The 27,524-nt window shown below is 42.2% G+C and overlaps 3 protein-coding genes across 5 annotated transcripts in view; 1 reads left to right on the top strand and 2 right to left on the bottom strand.

Moving 5' to 3' along the window:
• Nucleotides 1–12,382, bottom strand: part of map4k2 (mitogen-activated protein kinase kinase kinase kinase 2) — a 33,986-nt gene extending 21,604 nt beyond the window's left edge. For both annotated transcript variants that reach the window (XM_084546108.1, XM_084546107.1), the window contains exons 1-4: nt 11,503–12,382; nt 1,472–1,529; nt 322–412; nt 28–92 (exon numbers count right to left, since the gene is read on the bottom strand). In XM_084546108.1, coding sequence (XP_084402234.1) covers nt 28–92; nt 322–412; nt 1,472–1,529; nt 11,503–11,595 — 307 coding nt within the window. In that variant the 5' untranslated portion in view covers nt 11,596–12,382. The remainder of the gene's footprint in view (nt 1–27; nt 93–321; nt 413–1,471; nt 1,530–11,502) is intronic.
• Nucleotides 12,383–13,485: 1,103 nt separating this feature from the next.
• Nucleotides 13,486–22,663, bottom strand: men1 (multiple endocrine neoplasia I). Its single transcript, XM_084546853.1, has 10 exons — nt 22,570–22,663; nt 20,228–20,708; nt 19,921–20,129; nt 19,640–19,768; nt 19,460–19,500; nt 19,278–19,365; nt 17,999–18,135; nt 16,750–16,894; nt 14,917–15,090; nt 13,486–14,830 (listed from the first exon to the last, which is right to left on the bottom strand). Exons 2-10 carry the CDS (start codon nt 20,661–20,663, stop codon nt 14,288–14,290), a joined length of 1,902 nt encoding a protein of 633 aa, XP_084402979.1. The 5' UTR covers nt 20,664–20,708; nt 22,570–22,663; the 3' UTR covers nt 13,486–14,287.
• Nucleotides 22,664–23,505: 842 nt separating this feature from the next.
• LOC311490910 (reticulon-3-like) overlaps nt 23,506–27,524 on the top strand; it is a 36,006-nt gene continuing 31,987 nt past the window's right edge. For both annotated transcript variants that reach the window (XM_084548673.1, XM_084548674.1), the window contains exon 1: nt 23,506–23,785. In XM_084548673.1, coding sequence (XP_084404799.1) covers nt 23,695–23,785 — 91 coding nt within the window. In that variant the 5' untranslated portion in view covers nt 23,506–23,694. The remainder of the gene's footprint in view (nt 23,786–27,524) is intronic.

The following is a 27,524-nucleotide window of genomic DNA, read 5'->3' on the forward strand; positions in this document are numbered from 1 at the left end:
AATAAAACTGATTCATCTGTATAGTACCGTGGTAAATATCCTGAAGGGACCCTCCGCCACAGAACTCCATGCAGATCCACAGCTTGGTGTTCCTGAAGAGAGAGACGTGTTTTAGTGTGAGAAGTAAAGACGACTAATACAATGACACATACAGTAACTGTCTAGCTATGCACTAGAAAGCGTGGGAGAGGAATCCAGCTGTAATGCTGGGAGATATAAAAGTCAAATTCCACATATTGTAGTCCACCAACAACCCCAGGAATCCCACACATCTGAAGTGGACAGACTGTAAGCGGTCAGGGTTTTTTGTATTTTCAGCACCTGTGGTAGCTGCCGAAGTAGGCCACGATGTTTTTGTGCTTGCACTCCTTCATCATGGTGATCTCCTGCTGGATGGACGTGATGTCGTCACCTGAGCGCACACGGAGAGACAAAAAAGTGTTTATTCAAAGCACGTCTGCTGAAATAACAGAGCTGAGAATGACAGGGTTAGACTGGTGGGAGCGCCGTTAGTCTTCATCAGTGAGAGCTGATTGTGTAAAAACTAGGGATGACCCGATTGGTATCAGAGCCTGATCTTTTGTAGTTATTTATTTTAGGACTGCTTTCAACCAAAACCACAGCCTTGTAGCGGTAAAACATCATATACCTCTTCGTTGCCGAGCATCAAAGCTGCCAAAAAAGATAACGAAGAAGAAGAAGAAGAAGAAGAAGAAGAAGAAGAGGAGGAAACATAATCACGTGACTGCACATGTCTGCTGTGTGGAAGAACTAGACTCTGGAAAATGAAGTCTGAAGTTTGTAAATTGTTCAGTGTGGATGTTTGGTGAGGTGGTAGTACGTGATCGTCATTCATTACGACCAACTAGATTCAGGTTAGGGAGTTTATGGCGGCGTTGGGCGACCAGAACATTTCTGGAGTCGAGGTACGAGCTACCGTCTCCACACTACATTAGCTTTGACAGGAATATTTATTGGACCAGTCGCATCTATGAGCAGACAAGGAAGAGAAGGAAAGACTTTATTAAAAGATCGGTATCTGGTGGATACGTGGCGAACAAACAAAAACCTGATCGGGACATCCCAAGCACAAGCCGATGGCCGAATCAAGACTTCAGAGACCTCAAGTCACATTCAGTTTTTGCTCAGGAAAAGGACAGAGTAAAGATTTTATTCTTCCTATCTGAGCTACTATGACATAACTACGACATAATGAGTCTCCCAGTGTGTTCCTCAGGCAGTCTACTTAAAAATAGAAAAATTTAAATGTGCCTACAGACGACTTTTGTGCCTTACTAAAGAAAAAATAAAGTTTAAAGGACAATATCAGATTGGTAAAAGCCCAGTATCACACATGATATCACATATATCAGCACAAAGACGAGGCAAGACGGAGCCGAATGCTTGAAAGTGAACTTTTCTATATATTTATATATTTATATATCAACCCGTATCCGATGTGTTAACTTACCAGGATCAAGCTTGACGATCTTGATGGCTGCCAGTTCAGACGTACTGATGTTACGAGCCTGAAAGAGAAAAAGCAGAAGTCATAAATAAATATATGAATAAATAAATAAAGGGATAGTGATCTTAGCCTTTTTTATCTGTTTTTGAACACTTTTGATTTTGCCTTTATATACCACATAGAGAAATGTTTACCATACCCACTTTATTAACCTGCTGGCTCAAAAAATACACAGAAATCATCAAATCCAAATTGGAAAAAAAAAAAAAAAAAAAAGCACTAAATTAACTGTTTTGGAACTTAAAAAGATAAAACATGGGCTGAAAATATGAACAAATAAAGGTAAAACTGAAATATAGTAAAACAATATACAGATATTTCCCATAAACACATTTTTTTTAACCTTGTCAGCTGTGCAAAGTTATATATTCCCACAGTCCTAAATATAACTAATGAAGTAAAATCAAGATGTAATCAACTATATGAAAATATTTAAAACGACATATTAACTCTATCTTCTTTGGCTCCTCCCCTTTCCGATCCACATCAGACCATCTCTGGTGTCAGCAAATATTTTTACCACTACCAAATTAAAACGATCATATCTCCAGTTTTTATCGACGTCAAACAAAAACTGGGAGAAAGTTTAAAAGCCACACTTTGGAGTGACAGCTAGTCACAACTATCATTATTATATTATTATAATTAGGAAATAAAAGGCACAGAATTTCAGGTTTTACAGCTGTAGTCTGGGGTCATTCGAAAACCATATCCTAAAGGCCTTTGCAAATCCGAGGTTGTGATCCAGCCACAGGTGACCACCATGCGAGCAGTAGAGCCTCCTCATGCACTCATTTAACCACGTAGACCACAAGCAGTATCACTTTATTGCCACCTTCAAATTACCGACTGCATTTGTGCAGCAAAAGCATAGACTGTATATAAATATGGACAATGCGTCGCCACTTCCTTGCATTGGCCAAACTGACGCCATTTTCCTGGGGGGACAGGGGCGCCGTCCTGCGTCTTTGGAGCCGGAGTCCTACGGAGCGGGTTGGCATGGCAACTGGTAGCCACATCCTGTTTCTGCAGTGTCAAACTAGTAACTAAAACTAGAACTACCTAAAATAACAGGAACCGTTCATACAACAGTCTATGAGAAAAACGCTGAGGATAGGAGTCACCTGGGGCTCGGCGCCGACGCAGAGCTAATGTGAACTACACCGTTTTTACCCACGGCCCGTCTAGATAACCCACAGCAGAGGAGGATGCTTGCGTAACATGCGTAACATGCGTCACATGCGTACACAGCGCTGTGGTAAAACTTATCACTGTGGTTTTGAAAGTCGAGGTGCTGCACCTTCTCACAGCTGGCATCAAGCTGCTGGTGTAAACCTGTACTTCATATTATAGATAGATACGTTATTTATCTCGTGTTGGTATCCTGTAGCATCATTACACAAGAGGACAAGAGGAAAAACAAGCACTATCAATGATTGGACCCCAAATCACAGTCAGCAAAAAGGCTGAAGCATATTGAGGTATATATGAAATATGCAATTAAATATCCCAAAATATATTTAACAAATACAAAAATATATAAAAACGATTAAAAAAATATATAAAGTATATATAAATATAGCATATATAAAATATACAACGTATTTATTAAATATCCAAAAATATATAAAAACATATATAAAAAAATATATTAAAAAATATATAAACCATATATAAAATATACAACGCATTTATTAAATATCTAAAAATATATTAAAAAATACAAAAATATATAAAAATATATATTTAAAAAATATATAAACCATATATAAAATATACAACATATTTATTAAATATCCAAAAATATATTAAAAAAAATACAAAAATATATTAAAAAATATATAAAGCATATATAAAATATACAATGTATTTATTAAATATCCAAAAACATATTAAAAATACAAAAATATATAAAAAAACATATTAAAAAATATATATATACGTAAAGCACATATAAAACATCCAAAAATATATGTGACAAATATACAAGTATATATAAGCTATAGAAAGTTATACTATATACTAGAATATATATATTTCTAATGCAGTAAATATGGATATGAAGATATGTGGTCATATAAAGACTGAGGTTATACAAGGTTGTATAAATACCGCATAAAATATCTGTGATATTTGAGATACGTAATATGTAAGAGATCCATGTTATTGAATATGTCATACAGTATATAAACATTTATAGCAGCGGAGCATCCACAGGCCGGCTGAGTCCTTACAGGGAGACGTCCTGAGGGACAGCGACCCTAACAAGCATGCAATGAGCTCATCCGTTACGCACATTCATGCAATTCTTGTGACATCGAGTCACAGACGCAGACGGGTAACAGGTAATAATTATCCGTAAAGCTGTGAGAGTTATGAGGAAAAACCTGGATTCGCAAAATCTCACAACGGCCCGAGAGACAATTCATCACGTCAATCCCGAAGCATTCTTGCGCTTCGTTTCATGGCTGAACCACTGCACACTTTCCAAACAGTCTGGAGATGATCTGATGATACTGCTTGGAGCTCCGCCACCGGCCATCAAGACACAAACCCCCGGGCAGGTATCCAACAGCTCGTGAAGATGAAGGACTTATAATTAGTTTAGCTTGCTGCCCCAACCTTGGATTTAACCTTGTTTTGATTCCTCAGCACGAGCAGACATTATTGGCACTGACTGCTTTTTTCCTACCGGTGGTCATTGACAGAACTATTTTTTCTTTTGACTGCTTTATTTCAATGTAGGAGCGTAGGAGGAGGCCGGAGCAGCTGGTGCACTCAGGCACAGGGAGGACATTCAAACGCAGCACCTCAATCCAAAAACGTCAGATTTTAAGCCTGTCCTCTGTATGAACCAGCTCCACTCTGACTAGATCCAAATGTTGCTGCGTTCGATTCCTTTTCTGCGAGTTGTCGTCGCAGTTCTTTTGCTGTTTTGTTGTGTTTTGTGAGGTAATGGCGGATGTTGCTGCAAAGCCGTTGCGCTACGTTGCAACTTCCTCCGAGTCTTCCAGAAAAACATCACTCATCCCCAATTACTGGCTGCACTGACGTCAGCTGCAGACGGGTTTTCACTCCCGGACACATCCAGGACAAAAGGAGGCAGCGGCCGCGATGCAACCTGCGGCTTGGCTGCGTTCACTTCCTGTTTTCTTTCCTGCTCCACCGCAGCGCTTCCTGTGACTACAGTGATAGTAACGTCTCTGAGAAGGTTCTTACGCAGCCGGGCCTGAAATAACACCCAGTTAGGGTTTAAATACAAACTGAAGTGGGGGTGCGGAGGGGGGGGAGCTGCGCTGCATTCAAATGAGCCGGGTGCGATATGATGTACGGTGTAATTTCTACATAATGTGACCACTTAGTTTCCCATTGAATGCGCATGTACAAGTGGTGAATGAATGGCCTCTGACACAAACACGTTGTGTGAATGAACAAAGGAACTGGAAACTGGTTGTTGGGGCAAGATAACAGGTCGACAAGCCTTTCTACTCCTTATGTGGCAGCAATTGAAGTAAGAGTATCCATCATGGAAATTACAACCAGAGGGGTTTACAGCATCACGTCGACAATAACAACATGGACGCCTCATAGAAGACGGGTGAAGAGTCCAGTGGGTCGTTGCAGCAAACTAGCAGCGGTTCATCAAGTGTGTGGAAATACTTCACTAAAGATGAAGCCCATACTACCGTGACACGTCATGTACTACTGCAATGCATCTCAAAAGGCTAACGCTAATGCTAGCAAATCCTCTGGACAGCAGTCAGTTAACAACTTCACCAACCGTACGGTCATAACAGAGAGAAGGAGGCTGCACATCAACTATTTGAAGTTATTAGACCTTTAGCTGCAGAGAAATACTATTAAATGCTACTGATGGTGCTGAGGTGCTGCCTGTTTTTATACAGTCTATACATATCTGCAGCTCACAGTATGTAGCACATGAGCTGTCTGTTCTCAGCGTAGAATATATATTTCATTACTTTCTATTGTGTTTTTATGTTTTTGTTCGTCTAACTTCGTTATACTCATGTACAATGTCAATAAAGTGTTCATCTTCATCACAATCCATACTTATAGCGCAGACCCTACGTAGACCCTAGCGTAGTAGCCTGACGTCCACCTCCCCAGAAATGTAACTACACGTCGCAACGACGCAGACCAACAAGAGCTGTGATTGGTCTGCTTGGTAGCAGTGTGTTTCCTGCTTTAGTATTTCCGGCTGCTTCTCCATCTCCACAATTTTTAAATTGGTTGTTTTGGATCAATAAAGATGGAACACATGGAGGAAAGGTTAACTGAGGAGGTTCAGAGGTACAAACATTCGTCTTCTGCGAAATTTCGCCGAAAGTTTCAGTTGCCATTGTTGAAAGTGAAGCAGGAAGTAGAAACAAAAATGAACCCGGCTGGCAAAAAAGACACAGCGTCGACTAGTGTTTGGGTGGAGTTGTTACAGAGCGAGCCAGACTGACGAGAACACAAGTACAAATGACTCGAACCGGCGTAGGCTACGTACGTAGGTTATGGTGTCTATGACCCGCGGTATTTTATTCACCAACAAAAAAGAGTGATAAAACAAAAAATAAAAAACAATCACTGTAGCACATTGATCTGTGTAGCAGCAGCTCTATCAACAGATCAGACCATCCATCATATAGGCTGCCACCTCAACCCAACCTCAAGCCTGAGCAATGAACAGGTGCTCTCCTCCACCACATCTACAACACAACACAGTGTCAAATGGAACGTACACATCTATCACCCTAATCATCACATGTACCTGTTACACAAATCACACTCAAACCTAGCAATCCTTATTTGGCGTTTTAGCTTTTGCCCCTTCCCCCTCAATTATACACATGGTTTCTCCCGGAACCTTTAAAAAGACGCTCAGACCAAACACACATCATTTTTCGACGTCTCCACCACTACATGAAGAGATTGCAGAATCAAAACATTGCCCAACCTTCTCAGACAATGTTTATCTCTTTACAGGACGGACCCTCTTCAGTACCAGCTGAGAAAAATCTACTGAGAAACACAAAAACCCACAATAAAATGTATTAAATCTCTGTTTGGTGAAGTTATTTCCTACATCTTGTATTAATAATCGCCAAAAATAAATATTTATGAGACATATTTGTGTCTCTCTGTCTGTCCAGACGTCGGAGTCCACCAAACAAGTGATGATCCTAGAACTGACTGTCTGCTGGGAAGACCGGATTGAAGAGGCCCACGTAAGAGCGTAAGAGGGCCCTCAGAAAGGAGTGCCGTGACAACAGCTGGAGGTCTGGTGCCGAGGCTTCCCTGGCCATTCACTACTCTGAACCCTCAAACGCCTCAGAGTGACAAGACTGCAATTGAAGAGAGTCATATCAGAAAACATCCTGGAGGGTGTGGCTGTGGATCCGTAGGGTGGATCGGTGGTGGAACACGCCACTTGGACACAAGCTGGGGACTAATCACCCCCAGCTGGGTCGCCCGGGCGAGGGTGCCTGACCTTTAAAGTCCCCAAACATCCTTTGACCTCGGGCTCTTCACTGATGAAGTGTCCAAGTAGCACCAGAAGGTGTATTCAAACTCTCTCTTGACAGTATCAAGGTCATGGTTGTTGTTTTTTGCCTCACATTGCATCAGTTCAAATCAGGTTTTAAGAGATTTAAACTGATTTATTTGAGTTGGGAACTCTTGAGGACGGGAGCCAGTCTCCGTCTGGACCGGGATGAGACACAGACCACGGATCACACACATGACCTCAGAGCGGAGTTTCCTCTGAGCAACTGCGCCGTAATGACAGTCCATCCGTTCATAAAAGCCCACGCGCTCACGTGTCCAGAGGTTTCAACCCTTGACTCCTGCAGCTGCAGCTCCGCAGAAACCCGCCAACGGCGGCAGCAGGAGGAGGCGATAATGTGCCATTGTCCGTCGCTGTATGCAGAGCAGCGGGCTCATGCACGGTTGGCAATCCGTGCATGAGCCGGCAGCAACACAAAGACGGCGCAAGCTGCACAAGAGCGTCTTTGGTTTGAACTGCACAGACGTTACCATCATGTGAGAGGCTCAGGAGCAGCTGTTAGTAAGAGTGCAAGCGCTACTGTGGAATGTTTCCTGTGATTGTCTGGAAAACAAAAACGGTACGAGTTTGTCTTTCCTGCGGCAAAACTTTATACGAATGACGGGTGAAAGCATAACGAAAGCAACTCCTCAGCTCTTATTTAGCCCGTTCTAGCTGATTGTTTTGGTTCTACTGAACGCAACAACCAGAGTAAAAGCAGCGTCCACTACCTGCAAGGTTCATTTCTATCCAGCTTTATGTACGTTTTTTTCAATTTCTGCATAGCATACTACTTTGGCAAAAGTTGAAACACTTCACATTACTTCCAACATTCCCTAAAGCTCCCAGGTCACATAGTAGACAAACTATATTGCTAATAAGGGAACCTGTAACCTCTGCAGACTTGTATTTCCCTCACGTTTTTATGACCCTTTTCACCATTTAAAGTTTGATAGAAGATCTAACGTCATCTTGTTGCACACTCTTCTGATTTGACAGCGCTTGAGTTATAGTGAAATAGAACAGAGAAGAGGTCGAAGGGCGCGGGAAAAACATCCAAGTACAGGTAAAAGTCCTGAACAGTCACTGAAGGCAGGGAGTAAACAGACAAAGATTAACCCCCTGACGCAGAGTGTCGCGAAATGCCGGTTTGTGCGCATTCAATACGTACCTCGCGTCAAATTGACGCCGTAGCTACGACGACAGACCCTAACGCCGTAGCCTTGACGTGCCCCTCCCCAGAAATGTAGCTACGCACCACGGTCAAGAGCTGTGATTGGTCCGCTTGGTAGTAGCGTGTTTCCTCTTTAGTATTTCCGGCTGCTTCTCCATTTTCGCAAATTTTCGAATCGGTTGTTTTGGATCAACAAAGATGGAACACATGGAGGAAAGGTTAACTGAGGAGGTTCAGAGATGAAAACACTTGTACGACCGAATTTCGGTGAATGTTTCAGTCGCCGTTGTTGAAAGTGAAGCAAGAAGTAGAAACACAAATGTTAACCCGACTGGTGTTTGGGTGGAGTTGTTGCAGTCCGAGCCAGAGCATAAATGGCGTAGCCTAGGAACCTTTAGCGAGCACTAGTTTCTCGTAGGTTAATGGAAGCTAGCTAGCAAATTAACGTTTTAAAGTTTAGAAGTCCTAAGTGAAAAGCTTCTGTTTCAAATTGGATTATAATAGTTATAGTGTATAGAGTGTAATTTGAATTAATAACGTATTTATACATATTGATTTTGTAATTTCAATAAATGTTTTACAGTTTTTACCATTCATGCCTGTAGTACCTAAAATTATAGCTATACTATGAACTATAGACAAATGAACAATTAATTTAGCTTCAGCTTGAAAGCAAAAACACAAATAGTTAATTTCTTTTTTTCATATAATTGTAAATTAATTCAGGCGACAAGGGGTTAACAACAAAACCAAGTGAAACCTCAGGTCAAAGTTCACTCATTTCACTCCTTCACCTACAGACAAACGTGAAAGAAACTCAGCAAGTCTGGGCCGTGAGCAAACCGCCAAAAATAAACCCGAAAACGCATCACTTCCTTTGCCACGCTACAGTTCTCACGTGGAAGACGAGCAGCTAAAGCAAAAAGTAGACTAATCCGCCGTCTGAAGACAGACGCATGAAGTCTTAAAAACACAGCAGCGTTGGCGCTGCGTCTGAGCCGGGCATTTTTTAAATGATTGGATCGGTTGCAGGCCTCAGCCAAGCCTTTTGTTTTGGAGTTATTTATTTTAGGTTCTGCCACAAACCATAACCACGTCCCTGCAGCGTCAAAACATCTTCTTCTTCTTCTGTTTTAGTGGCGGTTGGCTTAAGGCTGCCAGAAAACCAAGAAGAAGACGAAAAACCAAAAATAAACAATGAAGTCAGACATTCACAGAGATTTGTAAACTGTTCATGGTGGATGTTTGGTGAGGTGGTAGTAGTTGATCATAAAACTCTGAACGCTGCGTTTAAAAGAAAAGGAAAGTTTCCTCAAAGTTTCAGTCAAGGAGGAAAAATAGTCCGCAGAGGGTTGGGGAGTTTATGGTAGCGTTGGACGACCAGAACATTTCAGGAGCCGAGGTATGAACTACCCTCGCCACACTACACCAACTTTGACAGAAATATTTATTGGACTGAATCCAGTCGACTCTAGGAGAAGACAAGGAAAAACAAGGAAAGACTGTAGGAATCTCCAGGAGAGGAACTTTTATTAATTTAGGATTGGATCGGGACTCGGATCAGCCGGTACCGAATATTAAACGATCTGTAAACGATCTATAAGAAACAAGGCCACAGGTTTGACCACGCTCTTTAGCCATTGTGTCATAAGAGGAGGCGGGGTTTGAGGTGGAGTAAGGGGGTGGATGGACGGGTTGACAAAACATTGGAATGCTGCTCCACTGCCGAGAGAATAGTCACCAACGTCTTATTTGAACATATTGTCACTTACACAAAGTCAAAATGGCAGAAGTCGATGTGTAAGCGTTGTTTTAGGTTCGGAGCAGTGATTTCTTCTTCTGTGGTGCCCCCTGTATATTCTTTTATAGCCTCAAACCTATATTTTTACAACTGTTTTGTTTTAAATCCCGTCTTTCTGTCTTACTGTGCAACAATTGCGATACGTCTGCAGTGCTGGAGTAACTTTTGCTAGCTTAAAATTCACAGCGCGTGCTAAGACAACATTCCTTCCCTTCTCCTTATATTTGTTTTATTCACGTAGGACCAGGAGCAGGCGGCTAAGTAGCATGCTGTTTTTTTAAATTTTGTTTAAATTTGCCAGAATAACTGGAAATCACCTCAGCGGCGGAGATGCTAGCAGTGCGTCGACTCCTCACCAGCTAACCGACACGACACCAGAAGCCATGATCCATCCCACATCAAGATGTAGTTTTAAGTCTGTTTACGGCCCCTTCAAGGCTCCGGTTTCAGTTTTTCTATGACTCAAATGTGAATCTTCTCTCTTCTGGAGCAGAACCCGGGAGTTGCAGTTCATTTTTCTGCGCAGCTTCAAGTGTTGGCTTAAACTTAGACCCAAGTTCATGCTAGTTCATGTTTGATTTGAACACGGCGGCGGTGGCGGGATGCGGGATGCAGCGTGAGTCAAATCAAGGTGGTAATGGTGCAGCTACTTTTTGTATATTTTACACCCCACACAGCCGTGGGCAATGCCTTTCTGTAAAAAAAAAAAAAAAAAAAAAAAAAAGAAGAAACAATACAAATTCTTGCGTTGCCTCTGCAGGATGCACAAGGCACCGGGGCGTGCTAACGGCACAGGATGTTTGCATCCTGACGCTCTAATCACCGAGTGAAAAGGGAGTGACGTGCACCACTTCTACACACTCATTAATGCATTAGATGATACTTTATTTGGTGTGACTCGGTTTTTAAATGTCTCCACGGATTCATGCTGCTTCTCTTCTAGTCCGTTATCTGTCCTCTTAGCCCGAGGGCCTCGGTTTGTGAAGTGCAGACGCAGCCAGACGCAGACTTCCTGTCTATAAACATGTCATTTTCCTGAGATTTGATCCTCACCCACACACCCACTCCCATTAACACTGGTGCAACAAGCTGGCACTGTGGGGAAAAAGTGCAATCCCCGGTGCAACAAGGGGTCTTAAACAGTGGCCCCTGGAGGGCCCTCAGCCTGCTGGCTGACATGTGAAAGGAAAGCAAACGAAACCACAAACAGTCTCTCAGCATTAAGTCATCAAAGCACCTCTCACATGCAGAGTGTCAGCCACTTCTCCAAAAACAGGACAGCTTCACCTCCATGGCAGGAAGTGAAATGTCCCGTACTGTCTGTGCAGAGACAATCTTTATTCATGAACTAACACGTCCTAATGGAGGGTTGGGTATTTTTGTGTGTGTGTGTGCGTGTGTGTGTGAGTGAGTGTGTGATAAAAACACGCGGAAACGCTCTCACTCACCTTGAAAACATCTCCATAGGTGCCGCACCCGATCCGATGGATTAACTCGTAATCATCCAGAGGGTTGAGGAAGGACACCCCGATCCTGTCCATGTTTGGAGGAGACACCTCTGGGGTGCTGCTGCTGCTGCTGCTGCTGGTGGTGGATGCCTGGCTGCTTGGCTGGCTGGGTGGGTTGGTGGGTGGGTAGGTGAGCCTGGCGGGCTTCTCTACTCACGCATCCCAGCTGTTGAGTAGTTGTCGTGGGGAGGAATCAGGAGCAGACTGGTTGATGGGAGCTAATTGGAGCTGATTAATTGCTGGTGGATCGATCGGGACAAGCTGACGCACGGGACGCTCCACTGACGGGACTGTCACCGCGTTCAGTGTCACACACACTCTCTCTCTGCAAGCGCTCGTCCTGACTGAGAGAGGCGCTGGAGTCAAATCACGCATGCGCAAAAGCAGCAGGAAAAAAAGAAAAAAAGAAAAAAGTAAAAAAAAAAAAAAGTTTAATATTGTCAAATGTAAGGCCCGCGGGCCAAATCCGGTCCGCCATAGGGTCCAATCTGGCCCCGAGGAATTAATTAGTAAAGTGAAAGAAAAAAATGACACAGAAGCCATTAACTGCAGTTTTTCAATAAAAGTAACTGTTATTCTTTATTTGTCCACTAGAGGTTGCATTGTTTCAGTCACAGTTGTCAACATAATGCAGCAACTGAGACCCAGAACTCAACAGTAGACGGCAGCAATGTGCTGAAAATTTTCTTTAAGATTATGTTGTTATGTTACTGGTCCGTCCTGCTTGAGATCAAATTGAGCAGAACTAAAACGAGTTTGACACCCTTGGTTTAGATCTTACGCCAAACTGGAATAAATAAATAAATGAATAAATAAATAAAATATCAGGGTAAATAACTCAAAATTCTGCCAAAGCCAAACACCTCGTTTATAGTCTCGTAATACTGAATCTAAGAGGCGTATTATTTAATGATTTTCACTAAAAAACATCTAAAAAGTATTGACTTTAAAAGTTTTGATTTATAATACTTATATAGAAACATTAGAAATCACAAATTTGACTTATGAACAGCTGCTTAGCTAAATTTGCTAATTAGCAATTGTTAGCGTCTCAACCTAAAAATGGTGAAAAGGGGTAAAAATTCATTCATTCATTTATCTACTATACTGTGAAGGGACATGGAGGGGACTGGAGCCTATCCCAGCTGTCAAAATAAAAAATTCTCTCACAATATTGTCACTGGAAAATAAACAAAGCTGAGAAAATTTTACCAAACTTTTTGGCGCCTAAAGAAAAATTGTGAGATTTCTGATCACTCCCCAAGATTTATACATATATTCACTTAAATATACTTATTGTAGTTTTAAATTACTTTGAAATTAATAAAAAATATATATAATTTTATATAAAACAAAAACAAAAAATTTTAAATAAATTTATTTCATAAACTTTTGGTTTTATTGTTTCAGACCATATCAGTTGTACGGTGGAGTAATCATTGTAGACGTTAATGTAAAAAAACTAAGGGCAAAAATGTCTGTTCATTCATCAAATACAAAGCTAAAGCTAACGCTAAAGCTATGAAAAAGTAGCTATGAAAAACTGATTGTCCACTAATACGTGATGGACATTTATGTGAGGAGGTGACAAAACTGGGGTCTGGAGCCTCTCCCAGCCGTAACTACATAATTATTTAGTCGATAGAATCTTTAATTTTCACCATTTCAACAATTTTTGTGTCCTAGTGTTTATTTTCTTCATTTACAGTCAAATTATTGACTTAATTCAGAACATTCTGGTTAGCATCAGGTCATTTTCCAGTGTTTAATGTAGATTTACACTTTTTCTGGTAGGATTAAACAAGAAACCGTTTTTAATGTCGTATGTTTGATTGTTGACAGTTAAACCACCCTGCATTCATGTCGGACTCATGAGACAGCTACGGACGTTTATAATGAATAGACAAACACTCTTTCTTCCTCCATCAGGTCTTTATTTCTTGCAGATACAAAAAACAAAACAAGAACAAAAAAACCACAAGTCATCAAGCAAATGGATGTAGCGGCGGCGGGGTGTGGTGGGGTGTTGTTGTGGGGTGGGTGGGTGGGGGTGTGGAGTCCACCTAATGTGTCTCCGTCTCAACAGTGCATGGTCTCCCTGGTCTCTTCTAATCGTAAGAAATCGATCTAGCTCGGCTATTCTGAAAACTCACCTAAATTAGAAAAGAACGAAGGCAAAGTAAGGCAACGACAGAGCTAGCAAGAAAGAAGCTGTCATCAGTAGAGCAGAGTGGACAATGTTACACAGTAACTATCCTAAAATCAATCACTTTTAAAATAAAAAGGCTTCAGTCGTCGGAACAGCTGATGAGTCACACGTCTGTGTTTGGCTTCAGACATCCACGTGGTACGTCAGCGAGAACTTACTAGTCAGTGTGCAATTGGCTGCCAATTAAAAACACAAACTAAAGATGAGTGAATGCCTACGGTCTATAAAATAAAACAAAAAGATACCAGGCAGGTCCCCAGAGATAACATGTTAAATAAAGACAGAATCAAATGTTCACTCCTTCAGTTCAAACCTGATATGTGACGCTTCAATCCAACATATATAGCTCAGATCTATGAAGGTATAGATTCGGAGCGTCCCCTGGATGAAAACACTGGTCACATGTTTGTATTAATTTTTTTAAACTGACAGACAGAAGCGAGGTTTAATCGGGACGTCCCTGCTGTTGCTGTTCACAGTATCTCTTCCAGTCTCCTACCGCGGGGTTCAGCTTGTTTACAGTGACTTGCGCTGGCGCTTCATGAAGGACATGGAGTAGTCTCCGGCCGGCGTGCTCTTCTGCCTCTTCATCTGCACCTGGGACTGAGCGGTGAGCTGCAGTTTGATGGCGCTGGAGTTCACCTTGGCCGCGCACAGCAGCTCCTTCATGCCCTTCATCTTCTCGCTCTGGAAGGCAACCACGGGGCCCGCCGGGGAGGGGGACGCCTGCTGCTGCTGCTGCTGGGACAGGGGCGAGGACGCGGGGCTCGGGCTGGGGGACTTGGGCTTTCCTTCCGAGTCTCCAGCCCGTAAGCCTTGAGAGGAGCGGCGGCGGACACCTCCCTCCCCGACTTTCTTGGGCTGAGCTGCTGCTGCTGTTGTTGACAGGGTGGATGGGGAGGTGGGAGCACCAGGAGGAGGAAGAGGAGAGTTCTGATCCTCCAGCCTGGACTCCCTCCTGGGGCCTCGTCTGCGGCCTTCCCGGGGGTCTTCACTGGACTGGTCGTCGTCATCCTGGGACTCGGGCTCTTTGGTGATGATCGACACCTTCTGACGCACCTGAGGAACAAGATCTATTGTTTTTTAAAAAGCTCCGACAAACACGTGTGAGCAACACATCAGACACCGTCGACAGGTTTTCTTACCTGAGCATCAAAGCGACTCAGAGACTGGACCAGGTACGTGGCCCAGCCCACGTGAAGAACCGGCGTGGGGCTTCCCTCCTCCCACTTGCAGATGCCGTCGTAAAAACGCAGCAGGTGCGCAAAGCATTCTGGGTCCTGGAGCGCTGAGAAGACTGCTGCCTGTTTGGGGTGGTCCTGAGACGAGAGCAGACGTGCAGAAAAAATTTTAATCAGTTTATTCTTAAAACAGTCATCTGGCCATTATTTTGGCTGTGCTTGTTCATATGGCAAAAATTTTTGTAACAAAGTAAAAAATTCTAATAGGTCAACAGAATACTTAAAAAATAAAAAAATTGTACTACCCTCTTGAGTCATTAAAAACAAAAAATGTCCACATCCAAAAAAAAAAAAAACTGCTATAAAAACTTAATAGATTGATATTTTTTTCTTTTTTCTGCATAAATCTCTTAAACCACTTCAACACTTTACAAAACTACCAAATATTTAATCATTTTGAGGATTTAACCCTTTAAATTCCAGTTTGATTACTTAAAGTCACCATTTTTTTGAAAACAAAAACAAAATTTTTTATTTTCCCAAAAACTTTTTTCAGATCAGTTTTGGATACGACTAAGATTATCTAAAATATTGACTTGAATGCATTATTATTTTTTGTGTAGCATCAGATTTAATAGTTACTACCCTCTTGAGTCATTAAAGACAAAAGTGTCCCATTGACTCCCATTAAAACCACATTTTTTAATCTCACAGCCATGACACAATACAATCATTCATTCTGCAATATTAGGGTTTAAATTTTGAAGTTTTTATAGCAGTTTTTTGGAAGTGGACATTTGTGTCCTAACCCTTTAGACATCAGTTTAATTTGCACCCATCTTAAGGACATTAATGTCTATTTCTGCTATAAAAACTTAACTGATTAATATTTGTTTCTGCTTTATTTCTGCGTAAATCTCTAAAACCACTTCAGCGATTAAAAAATTACCAAATATTCAAACAGTGTGAGGATTTTAACCCTTTAAAGGCCAGTTTGATTACTTAAGTCGCAAAAATTAAACACAAAAGAGGTAGTTTTGGATATGACTAAGATTATATAAAATATTGACTTGATTGCATTATTATTTTTTGTATAGCATCAAATTTAAAAGTTACTACCTTCAATGCCCCATTGACTCCCATTATAACCACTTTTTTTTTTTCATTTTTGAGAAAAATTGCCAAATTTGTCATCCTCAAAACGACTGAATCGTTGGTGGTTTTGTAAAGAGTTGAAGTGGTTTAAGAGATTCATGCAGTAAAGTTTTTATAGCGTTTTTTTAATTTTTGGGAGGTGGACATTTTTGTCCTTAATGACTCAAGAGGTAAGTGAATTAAACTGATGCCCGAGGGTTAAAAAATATGGTTATAATGGGAGTCAATGGGACTTATTTGTCCATTAATGACTAAAGAGGGTAGTAACTTTTAAATCTGATGCTACACAAAAACTGAAAAAGCATTCAAGTCAATATTTTAGATTAGATATTTTATGTTTTTATAGCAGTTTTTTGGACATGGACATTTTTGTCCTCAATGACTCAAGGGTAGTAAATGAAACTAATGCCTGAGGGTTAAAAAATTAGGTTATAATGGGAGTCAATGGGAACCTCTGATCAGGCCATGCATTATTAAAATCTTATCACCTCCTCCCTCCTCCTTACAGAATAAATAATAGCCTGTGCACTATGTGGGACAGTTAAGGACGGGTGAGGACACAACACACTGCAGACACAGGTGAACAGGTCTTTGCAATATTATCTGCAGCACCGGAGCTCTCGTCCAGCAGGAAGCGCTCACCTTGTCGGCTCCTTCTCCCCCCTCTCCCCCCTCCCCGGGACTCTCTGCAGTGGAAGACGTCTCCTTCAGCAGAGTCGGGATGACGTCGTTGGCGATGTCAAAGAATTCCTTGTAGATCTCCTCGTCCTCACGGAAGTAGTTGTATCTGCAGAAGCAAAAGGGAGAGGGGGGAAAAAATTATTTTTAATGTGAGGGGGGAAGACCAGAAAACAGCTGGCAAGATCTTTACAAGAATGAAGGTGAGATTAAAAGGTGGTCAGCTCTATTTATTGGACTTAATCCAGTCTTACGGTGCACACATGATCTAGGAGAATATAAGGAAGATGAGAAAAGCTTTTATGAGAGTCTAGGGGAGGACATTTAGTTGGTTAGAGATCAGATCTGGACATCCCGAGCAGCTGTGCCATAGCGAAGCCGTCCAGACGTACAGGAGAGAAGTGAACTCTGAGCTGCAGAGTCCACAAAGAATCCACTGTTATGAACAGAGGTTTCCTTTTCATGGTTGGACAGAGGACAAGCTGAAATGTGAAGAACAATGGGGGGGAGCAGGAAGAGGAAGCTGACGGATGAAGAGGGAATGTGTGCGTTGGGTCAGCGTCAGTCTGTATTTATAGCTGAAGCTTCAGAGGAGAGGAGAGAGCTGGACACTTCCTGGATTATTTAAAAAAAAAACAAAAAAAACACACACCGCCGCCACGCCTTCAACCAGAGCTCAGATCATTTGACTAAACTTATTTTTATCCTTTGACATATTTGACGTGGTCGCAGCACAAGTAAAGAAATATAACTGTGGATTTAGTGCCACCTAGTGTCTGTCTGGTGACATGACAACTGTAGTTGGCAAAACATTATGACCACCTTCCTAATATTGTTGTGGTGACTCATCAGAGAATGGACATGGGCCTTCTGAGGGTGTCCTGCTATGTCCTGAATGCTGGGGCTTTGAGGGGAGGGGCCTCCATCAAGGAGTGTCATTGCTATGGGGTGGGGGTGCCTGGTCTGGTCTAGGTGGGTGCTACATGTCTAAGTAACATCCACACCAATGAATGCCAGGTCCAAAAGTTTCCCAGCAGAATATTGAACTGTCACAAGATGGTTTGAATGTGATTTACTTCTCCTGTCAGTGGTTTTAATGTTGTGGCTGATCGGTGTATAGCATAGTTGCAGAACACCTCCCCAAAAAATAATTCAGTCAGTATAAATGGATGTCCAGTCCACCGTTTTGTGTGTAAACGTGTCAATGACTCACTCCTGCATGACCTGAGCTGCCTGAGCCCAGGACCTCAGAGCATCTCGTACGTCCCGGTGTCTGTAGTGGAAACCTGCCAGGTACATGTAGGGGTAGATGTGCTCGTTGTTGTAGTGCTTCTGAGCAGAACTCACAGCCTTTAAAAGAAAGACAGAAAGAGAACAGAAAATCTAATTCAGAAGCAGCTAAAAGTCCAGGTGGAGATATTTTTGAATTGATGATCAGATAAACAAACAAATGTAAACATCTTCAAGCTGAGCATTGATCCTGAAACGTTCCTGGTTTGACTTGTGAACTTTGACAGCTGCTCTTTTTGTGTCAATGCTGCACACATCACGCTCCAAAGGGCTGCCATTATCTTGTTTAGGCTAATGAAGCAATAGCATCCACTGATAGCATTAACGTCCACTGATAGCATTAGCATCCACTGATAGCATTAGCATCTACTGTCATTACTGTTCAGTGTTTTAGTGTAATCTATGCAGCAGCTTCTTAGACTTTATTCATCCACAAGGGGAAATAGCTTGGTCACAGTAGCTCATCTGTACATTAAAAAAAAAAAAAAAAACACTCTTGAGAACTACAAGACAAAATAAAGTAATATGAAAAAATAAAAAAAGTAAAAATCCAGTAAAATATAAGTAAAATACAAGTAAAAATCTAGTAAGATAAAATAGAAATAAATAAAATATAAGTGAAAATCTATTAAAATAAAACTAAAATATAAGTAAAAATCTAGTAAAATAAAATAAAAATAAAATATAAGTAAAAATCAAATCAAATAAAAATAAAATATAAGCAAAAATCTAGTAAAATAAAATAAAATATAAATAAAAATCTAGTAAAATAAAAAATAAAATAGAAGTGAAAATCTAGTAAAATAAAAATAAAATATAATTAAAAATCTAGTAAAATAAAATAAAATATAATTAAAAATCTAGTAAAATAAAATTAAATAAAAAATCTAGTAAAATAAAATATAAGTGAAAATCTACTCAAATAAAATAAAAATAAAATATAAGTTAAGTAAAAATCTAGAAAATAAAATAAGTAAAAATCTAGTAAAATAAAACTAAATAGAAGTAAAATTCCAGTGAAATAAAATAAAATCATAGAAGCTAAAAGTGTACAAAATTTGCATATGAACAAATGCACAGGAAATAGAATATACATAGAAATAATTCATATTATATAGACATGAAGGATTAATTATGGTTCTTTATTTCATTTTATTGAATGTCAATAAACGTACTATAAAGGAGTCGTGGAAATAATTTACCTTGAGGTGGATTTTCAGGGGGCTCTCCTTTCCTGGGATCGGTTCCTGGTCCTCGAGGTCAGCCAGAGTACCCATGGCCATAGGATATCTGTGGAGGACGGAACAGGAGGACGACATGAACCACTAGTGGACAAACTGCAAGAGGTTTTCATTCCTAACTTCAGCAGCACACACACACTCACCTGTCCAGGTTACCTCGGTCATACAGCAACCAGAGGAGCTTCTGTTAAACCGGGAAGAAAACAGGAAAACATGGATTTATATTTTATGTTTTATCAATAACAAAGGAACAAGAATTAAACAACCTCATCGAGTCTGTCACCTTTAAGAGTTTTAATGAGGGTTAATCATTTATATCTCACCTGTTGTAGCTGCAGGAGCTCAGAGCTGTCAGTGTGCAGGTCCAGAGAGGGGTTGATGGCACAGACCATGAAGGCCACCTCCATGTTTCGGTCACATTTCATGTAGGAGCCCTTCAGATACAGCCAGCTCTGAGGGAGAGGAGAACAAGACGAGAGAATTACAGCTGTGTGAAGAAGAGTTCAACCTGCTTTTGAAACCAGGACCCAGACGTTATAGTTTAAAAACTCTAATCACTCGTGGGTTGTTGTCACGTCAACGCTAGCTCACAGGAAGGCCTCACCTTCTCGTTGACTCCTGCCGTGACCGTTTGTCCTCTCCGGTCCTCGTTACCCTTCCCGTGCCAGGTGACCTCCGCCGTCTCCTCGCCGTTTTTGCCAAATATCACCCAGGCGTGGTCCTCGGACAGAGCCAGGTGGACGTCCTTCAGTCCTAAGACCTGACAGGCCGCCACCACGGCAAAAGCCACCCCTGAGCTGTCCAGTTTGGTACCTGGTTCAAGTTTAAACAAAACATAACCCGTCCAATCAAGTAACAAGACACAGATGTTCATAAAAACTATTTTAATCTTTTGTATTTTAATGTCGCACCTGTGATGAGGCTGAAGAGGGACTGGATGTGGGCCCGGTCCTTGAAGTACGAGCGACTGAGGCTGTTCCAGATCACGTCCGACACTTTCTTCACCAGCTCTCTGCTGGACCCCGCAGGAGTCCTCCGGTACTGGGACAGGTCCACCGCCCCGCGGATCTGGGCCGTGAAGCGCTCGTACAGTGCAGAAATCATCCCGAGCTCCACGGTGGGGAAGCAGGAGTTCGGGCAGTCCGGCTCCAGCGGTTCAAACTGGACGCCCGGCACGTTGATGGGGACGACCCGGTTCACGGCGAGGAAGTGCTCCACGAAGCCCAGGACGAGCGAGAGAAGGGCGAGGTCCGGCTCGGGCTTGGAGAGCTCGGCCTCGAACAGCTGCACCACGCCGTCGATCCCACGAAGGGGGAAGTGCTTCTTCTGGGCCGAGTGCAAACCCATGACGTCTGGTTTCGGTCAGCTGTACGCGTGCGTGTGTCTCCTCACCTGCAGTAATGAAAGTTATAGATCAGTCAGGTCAACACAGACTAAAGAATATAGACAAAAGAAGGATCAGAAAAATCCTGGACAACATTAGAGCTCTATCAGGCTTTGATAAAGTTTACAGTAGTTAGAATTAAATCTACACATCTGTCGTCTGTCTACACACATTTTAGTCTGAATAAAAGTTGCATATAGTGTTTAAATAGCAAATTTTCTTACGTCGTTTTACTGATTTTAATTTATTTCCCTACAAGCGTAGCACCAGGTCTTCCCTCGAGCTTGGTGTCCTGTCCCCATAAAGACGTCTATGATAATAATTATTCTATAGCAGGGGGTGTCAAACTCATTTTAGTTCCACATACAGCGCAATCTGATCTCAAGCTGGGGCCGAACCAGTAACATGACAGCGTAATAACCTATAAGCTAAAACAAGAACTAGTTTAAAGTTCAGTTCGCACAGATTAAAGTGAACTAGTTCATAATTCAGATTCAGAAAACTTTATTTGTCCCCGGCGGGCAATTAATTCACATTTTTTAAATTTTGAACTAAGTTCACAGACTCCAAAATGACCAGTACGCGTTCATTTTTTCTGTTTTTCAGCTCCACGTGTCGCTTCAAATTCGACTGTGATGCGCAATTTGCATAAAAACGTAGAAATAACTCCTTCAGATGTTTGTGTGGATCCGATGTTTCCATTTTGCAGGAGGCGGATTATCTTTCAGCTGCACCAGCCACGCCGTTTGCCAAAATTTTACTTAATTTTTTTCCCTGAACGGGGGCGAACGTTAATATTTCCTTCCAGACTGAGCGAAACTAGGCTAGTCTAGGCTCACAGTTGGAAAAAATTATGCGTTCGGTTCAACTCAACTCCAAACTTTTTCCATTTGTTTTAGCGCAAAGAGGAAGAAGTAAATTAGGAGAATGTTTATATTTAATAAAAATTCTTTAAGAAAAATAAGCGCATTTTTTTGCACATTACTATTTAGTCCTGGGTCTCAGTGTTGTGTTCTGTCCACTTCTCTTTTACTAAAACAGCGGACAAATATAAAATAGCAGTTATTTTCATTGTAAAAATGCTGCGGGCCACATTATACCATCTGGCGGACCGTTTATGGCCCGCGGGCCGCATGTTGAACACCTGTGTTTGTTATATAGCAGCGTAATCATTTCAGCTGTGTTGTGACGCCTGCGGCTCGGCAAACAGACGTAAACCGTGAGAGTAGAGCCGGAGTCGAGCCGCTTGTCTCGTTACATAACGGCGGTTTCCATCAGTACCGCTAAAGGCAGGCTGTGTGGCGCGCGGGTGGGCGGGGCACTCCATCTCCTGCTACATTCAAAGCGAAGCGGCTAAATGTAGCATTAAAGAGCGTCATAACACCGATTAACGCCAATAAACGTCCCCCTGCTACATCACAAATACCCCTCCTGAGTCCCCAAGTCCCCAACGGAAATACCCCCCGACGCGTAAATTCATTTGCTTACACCGGTTGGCTAACGCATGCTAACTAGCTAACTTTACTAAATTAAGTTCGTTCGCTTGTTAAATAAAACATTCTACGTGTGGTAATTGTCCCAAGTGGTGGTGTAGTTTAAACCGCAGGAGGCTGTAAAGTGAGCCCGCGCGCTGTGACAAACAAAACCAGCGTGGAAGGCGGCAAGGCTCGGCTGCTGAATGACGGCTGTTTGTCAGAAGCTGCTAACAAGCTAACACGCTAACTAGTTAGCTAAAGTCTTTTTAGATAACGCGCATCCTCGTCGGCAACTCCCGGGGAATGCGCCGCCGCTAAACGCTCGCGCCGCCGGTTTGCGCTCCGAGCGCTCACCAACGGTCACGTTTGAGCCCGAGTGTGAGTGAGTACGTACCAGTTTTATCCTCGCATTCTCCGCCACATGTTTTTTGTTTGTGTCCCCCCTTCTTCTTTTGCCGCGCAGTTTAGTTCTACTGCCCGACACAGCGGCTCGGCTGTACGTAACTGGTCCCGACGTTTGCGTAACAGCGCAGATCTCACAAGCACACGTAGGCACGCAAACGGCACGCAAACGTACGTCGACGTATCCCATCCGTGTGTTTAGAGATCTTGGCCCCTGCGCGCCACAAGCGCGCCCCCCTCCGGTGTGTGCTGGGAAATGTAGTTTTCGCACTATATTATTCGAAACAGACCCAAACACGCTCAGTAGAGGGCAGCACGACCCCCTTATGTGATATTTTGCTAGAAAATGGAACAAAGGTAAATATTAGCAATGTGATGGCAAACAGGCTACCCTGAAAACGCTTTAGAGTTACATAAAAACTGCAACATTATCGCTCGAAAACGCAGATTTAACCCCAAATTAATGTTATATTCTAAATAAAAAATAATAATAATAAGAATTCATGCAATGATGTGATATAACAGCTAATATGGAGGAAATACGAATATTTCCTTGTGCTCAGAGCAGGTGTGACTGGCCACACGGGGTCTATGTTCAGGAATATTCCTCGTGCTGCCTTTCATTGGCGTCGAATATTTCCGTAGCGCTGATGACGTCCAATTAACAACTGCAACGTCGGGTTGCGCAGCAGTGGGAATCAATTAATAAAACAGTTGCTGGATGTGTTTCAACGATTTTAATAATTTGATGCGTTCACGTTTCTGCACCGCACTCGAATTCAGAGACAGGTGGCCGTTTTTCATTTCGAAGTTGAGATTTCGGAGCCGGAGCAGGGCGCCGTGAACGCATCTCAGCCGTTTACCCCTCCTCCAACCAGCACCGTCCGCCTCGTTCCGTTCTTCCCCTCCATCGCTCTGCCGTTCCTCACTCAGTGTGCTCGGACGTTGCGTGAAGGTGCGGATCCGCAGTTCCGCTCCTTGGGGGGAAAAAAAAAATAATAAAATATTTTTTTTTGAAAGGAAACGCCAGAGAAGTACATCACCAGACGACATCGGTTGACAGCTGCTGAGAGTACAGTTTAAAAAAAAAAATAATTAAAAAAAATAATAATTAAAAATGGATCCAGTGACTCAGTCCACCCAGATATCATCGTCGCAAGGTTTTGCCGATGGACAAAATTCTGCTGCCAAAGAGTCAAAGCTCTCCGGTAAGAAATTAAGCTTATGCTTAAGTTAGACGCCATATTTTACTCTTAAACAACGTCTGTTTTCATTTACAGGCTTAATATTATTTTTTACAGGTCAACGTCTCATCTAATTTAACTTAAACGTCGCCTTATGTGTGTTAAGCTAGTTTTTTTTTTAGCTATTATGGGAAACACCTGTGGTATTGAACATATCCGGGCAAACGGCTGCTAGCTTCCTCCCCGGACGTGTTTTTTTTTTTTTATTATTATTTTTAATGAAACTTTTGTCACTTTTATATTTTGCTAATTGAGGTATTGACACGCCGAGTTGCCAGATATTATAGCCGTTTAATGAAACTGTACGCAGCGAAACATACAGAGCAGTGTGGCTGGCACTGTTTGGGCACCGGAGCGGCGCCATGTTGTCGAAAATGAAGGGGGGCGGGGCTATTTTATTTTTTTGCTCATTTGATCAAATAACGTGTGCGCAAAGTGCACCGTATTCCGCCCCGAATTAAACTGTCAATCCAAAATTTAACACAGTAGAGCCCTGCTGTACGGGGTGGGCGTGTTTGTCGGTGAGGAAAGTTGCGTTACGCGACAGTTTTGCGGTGATAAGTCGCTGTCGATGCTGCTGCGATGCCCTGCACTGCAGATGCATTGTTACTGGGCAACTGCCAATGAAGGGAGGACCTCTTAAAGGGACACTGCCCCCTTTTTTTTTTTTGTTGTTTTTGTGTGTCTGGATCACTGGAGCCAGAACAAAACACCACACCAGAAGTGCTTCACTGCAATTTTTTTTAAATTTTTTTTTATTTATTTTGGGTTATTTTCTGGTTTGCCAGCTTACCCCGGTCTACACTGACCTAATTAAAACAAAAGAACAGTGCCTTCTTTCTCGCCGTGCTTTTTATGACTGTGTTTAGAGGGAGTGGCAGTGTCGCCGCCACTCTGTGCGTCTCCTCGTCGTGTGTTAATCTGATCTGAACTCCAGCCAGTACGTACGTGTGAAGGACTGCGAGCACATGCGGTGCGATGGGCGGCAGCTGGATGTTTCAGGGTGTGGCCCGTGATGCCTTTGCAGAGTTTCAGTTTGGACTTTAGGATTAGGGCGCCGTCCCCGAATGATATCGGGGGCCGGAATCGGGCTTTAGTGTTTTTTTTTATTTTTTATTTTTTTATTTTAGGCGTGCCATAAACCAAAGCTCCTCCTCCTCCCTGTTGCGTCAAAACTGTCCTTCTCCTCTTCGCTAGCTAGCGTAAAAGCTTCCAACGACAAACGCTGAAAGCTACGTTTGGAAAAAGTTTCCTCAAGGCGACGCCAAACCAAAAAAATACTAATAATATTTAATATAAAAACATCGATATCGTATTGGGTGTCAAAAAAAAACTTGTTCGGGACATCTCAAGAAGAAGCGACCAATAAATATGACTAGAAATGTACTGTGACAAAACAATAACCACGTTGTTTCACAACATTTAGCATTTAGGATCACGGCTCCTTCCATCCCGCCATGTGATGCGCCATGTGATTTAAAAACATTTTTCTGCTGAGTAATATTTGCTACATGCTTGAAATGTTCACCGATGCTTTGCTCCTGTTGGATCCAGTTCAGACTCTTGGATTACACGGCCGTGAAAGCCGTTTTTTCCCAGCGGCCCTTAACCAAATAAAGACCACGACTGTTTTTCTTTAACAGCATTCCTTGGCCAGATAGCAGACATTGCCTTCCACAAAACCTGAGTCATCACAGAGCTGCTGAGTCACCTTATGAAACTTGGCCTTTGGGCCCCACTCTGCATTCTTGTCATATGGAAAGAACTTTGCCTGGAGACGCTGACTCATGTTTGTTAGAAAAATGTGAACAAAACACATATATACATTATTTTTTAAGACCTGATCTATAGTTAAGGATTGATATATCTGTTGCTGTAAAGTAAATCGAGACGAGGGCAAGAAGTTAGCGTTGGGGTCAGAATGAAAAAGCAAAAAAAAGGCTTCATTTAAAGTTGCTTGTCATTCTGCGGCACAGCACCGGACTCTGCACATCAGATTACGCCACAGGGTACGGCGTAACCTGATGTGCACCTCCCCACAACTGTAACTGTGCATTGCAGCAACAACTCTGCAACTCCAGTGTATTATATTCATCTCCTTCGCACCTTCTTTCCTTTATATTTGATTTGCATGTCAATGGTACTTTTCTGATACCCTTCATCGATGTCCAGGTATTTATTTTCCAACTTCTGATCTTGCCGGAAATAAAACAGCAGCCACATCCAGCTGACAAAAAAATATTATTATAGTACCCAGTTGTTCAACAGCACTACTATGCTGTATAAATCTCCCACAACTGCAAGGGGCATTCGTTATTTGTTCCTTGTCAGAATACTTTCCGCTGCATTGCTGGCGTTCATTGTAAGACGTTGCTGTTAGCAGTAATCTTCAGGTTTATCTTAGAGTCCGTGGTCGTCACAGCTAGCAGATGGCCGGGCCCTCGCCTCTCCAGCTTCTATCAGTAACTGGTGAGGGACGCTGGTCACAAAGGAAGTGACACACTTCCAAACAAGGACCTAATTTCTCAAAGCACGTTTCATCAGATTTTCAACGGGGGATGTTGATTGCTTCAGTGCAGGCGCTCTCTCTCTCTCTCAAAATCATAAATGGTTTCAAAACGTTTTGCGTTTACAAATGAAAAGTTGCGGCACCCCAGCTCAACCTTTTGATTAGTGTAGATGTCAGTTTGATGTTCTAGCTGTCTGCGCAATCACATTTCCTCACAGGCATGTTCTCATATGAGTGGATTAACCTTTATGTCGCCACAGTCAAAAACCCCCACCTTACAGTTTTTTACCTTTCGCCTGTTTGTTCTTTTCCCTCTGCTTTAGTCGTTGCTTCAGCAGTGGAGATGTTTGGGCCCCTGATCTGATTCAGATCTTTTAATATTCAGTGTCCGATCTTAAATAAACAAAAACTTTCTTCATGAATGCTTTTCTTATCTTACTTATTCTCCTAGATCACATGTGAACCAAGCAAAAAGAAAAAAATAGAGCTGTCAAAGCTAATGTAGCAAGGAGACGCTAGCTCGTACCTTGGGTCCAGAAAAACCTGTGTAATGTCAACAGAAATGGGCTGGTCCAACTCTGTAATCCTTGAAGATCTACTACTACTACTGGCTCGCCAAATATTCATATTGCAGAACTTTTGGGATGCACCAAAAATTTTTGGCTGAAAAAAACAAAAATCTGCTTTTGGGCCATTTTCGGCCCAAAAATTGCTGCGGTTGTTGCTCGCAACATCACAACATCCTGTTTCGGCAATAAATTTTCAGCCAAAAAATTTTCAGCCAAAAATTTTCAGACTTTTATCGCTGAAACAATACGTGCAAGCAACAACCGCAGCAATTTTCGGCTGAAAATGGCCCGAAAGTGCATTTTTGGTTTACGGACAAAATTTTTCGGTGCATCCCTACAAAATTTACAGATTTCTGACTGACAGCGGACACGTTTAGTCGCATGATTTTGGTTCTTCGACTTATGGTAGCATTTATGCTAGCCAACCACCACTACTAAAACAGAAGATGGATCGGCCCCGATACCAATCAGGACGTCCCTAGTTAGCAGTAACCCCTACATTTAAGGTTCCCACCCTACAACCTTTGATCTACGCTGGAGTTTGTGACCTTGTTTAGGAAACCCACAAATAATTTCTGTTTCATTAATCAGGAGAGGTGTTTAATATCAAGCGGAAAGTGACGCA

This window comes from Chelon labrosus (genome assembly GCF_963514085.1).
Source record: "Chelon labrosus genome assembly, chromosome: 1".
NCBI lineage: Eukaryota > Metazoa > Chordata > Actinopteri > Mugiliformes > Mugilidae > Chelon > Chelon labrosus.

Bases quoted from the DNA above. Each gene is read 5' to 3' on its own strand.
- men1 (XM_084546853.1), bottom strand. From the start codon at position 20,663: ATGGGTTTGCACTCGGCCCAGAAGAAGCACTTCCCCCTTCGTGGGATC. The intron at 19,366-19,459 runs GTGAGTGTGTGT...CGTCCTCCACAG, and splicing joins GACCGAGGTAACCTGGACAG to ATATCCTATGGCCATGGGTA. The intron at 15,091-16,749 runs GTGAGCGCTTCC...CTCTCGTCTCAG, and splicing joins GGGGAGAAGGAGCCGACAAG to GACCACCCCAAACAGGCAGC.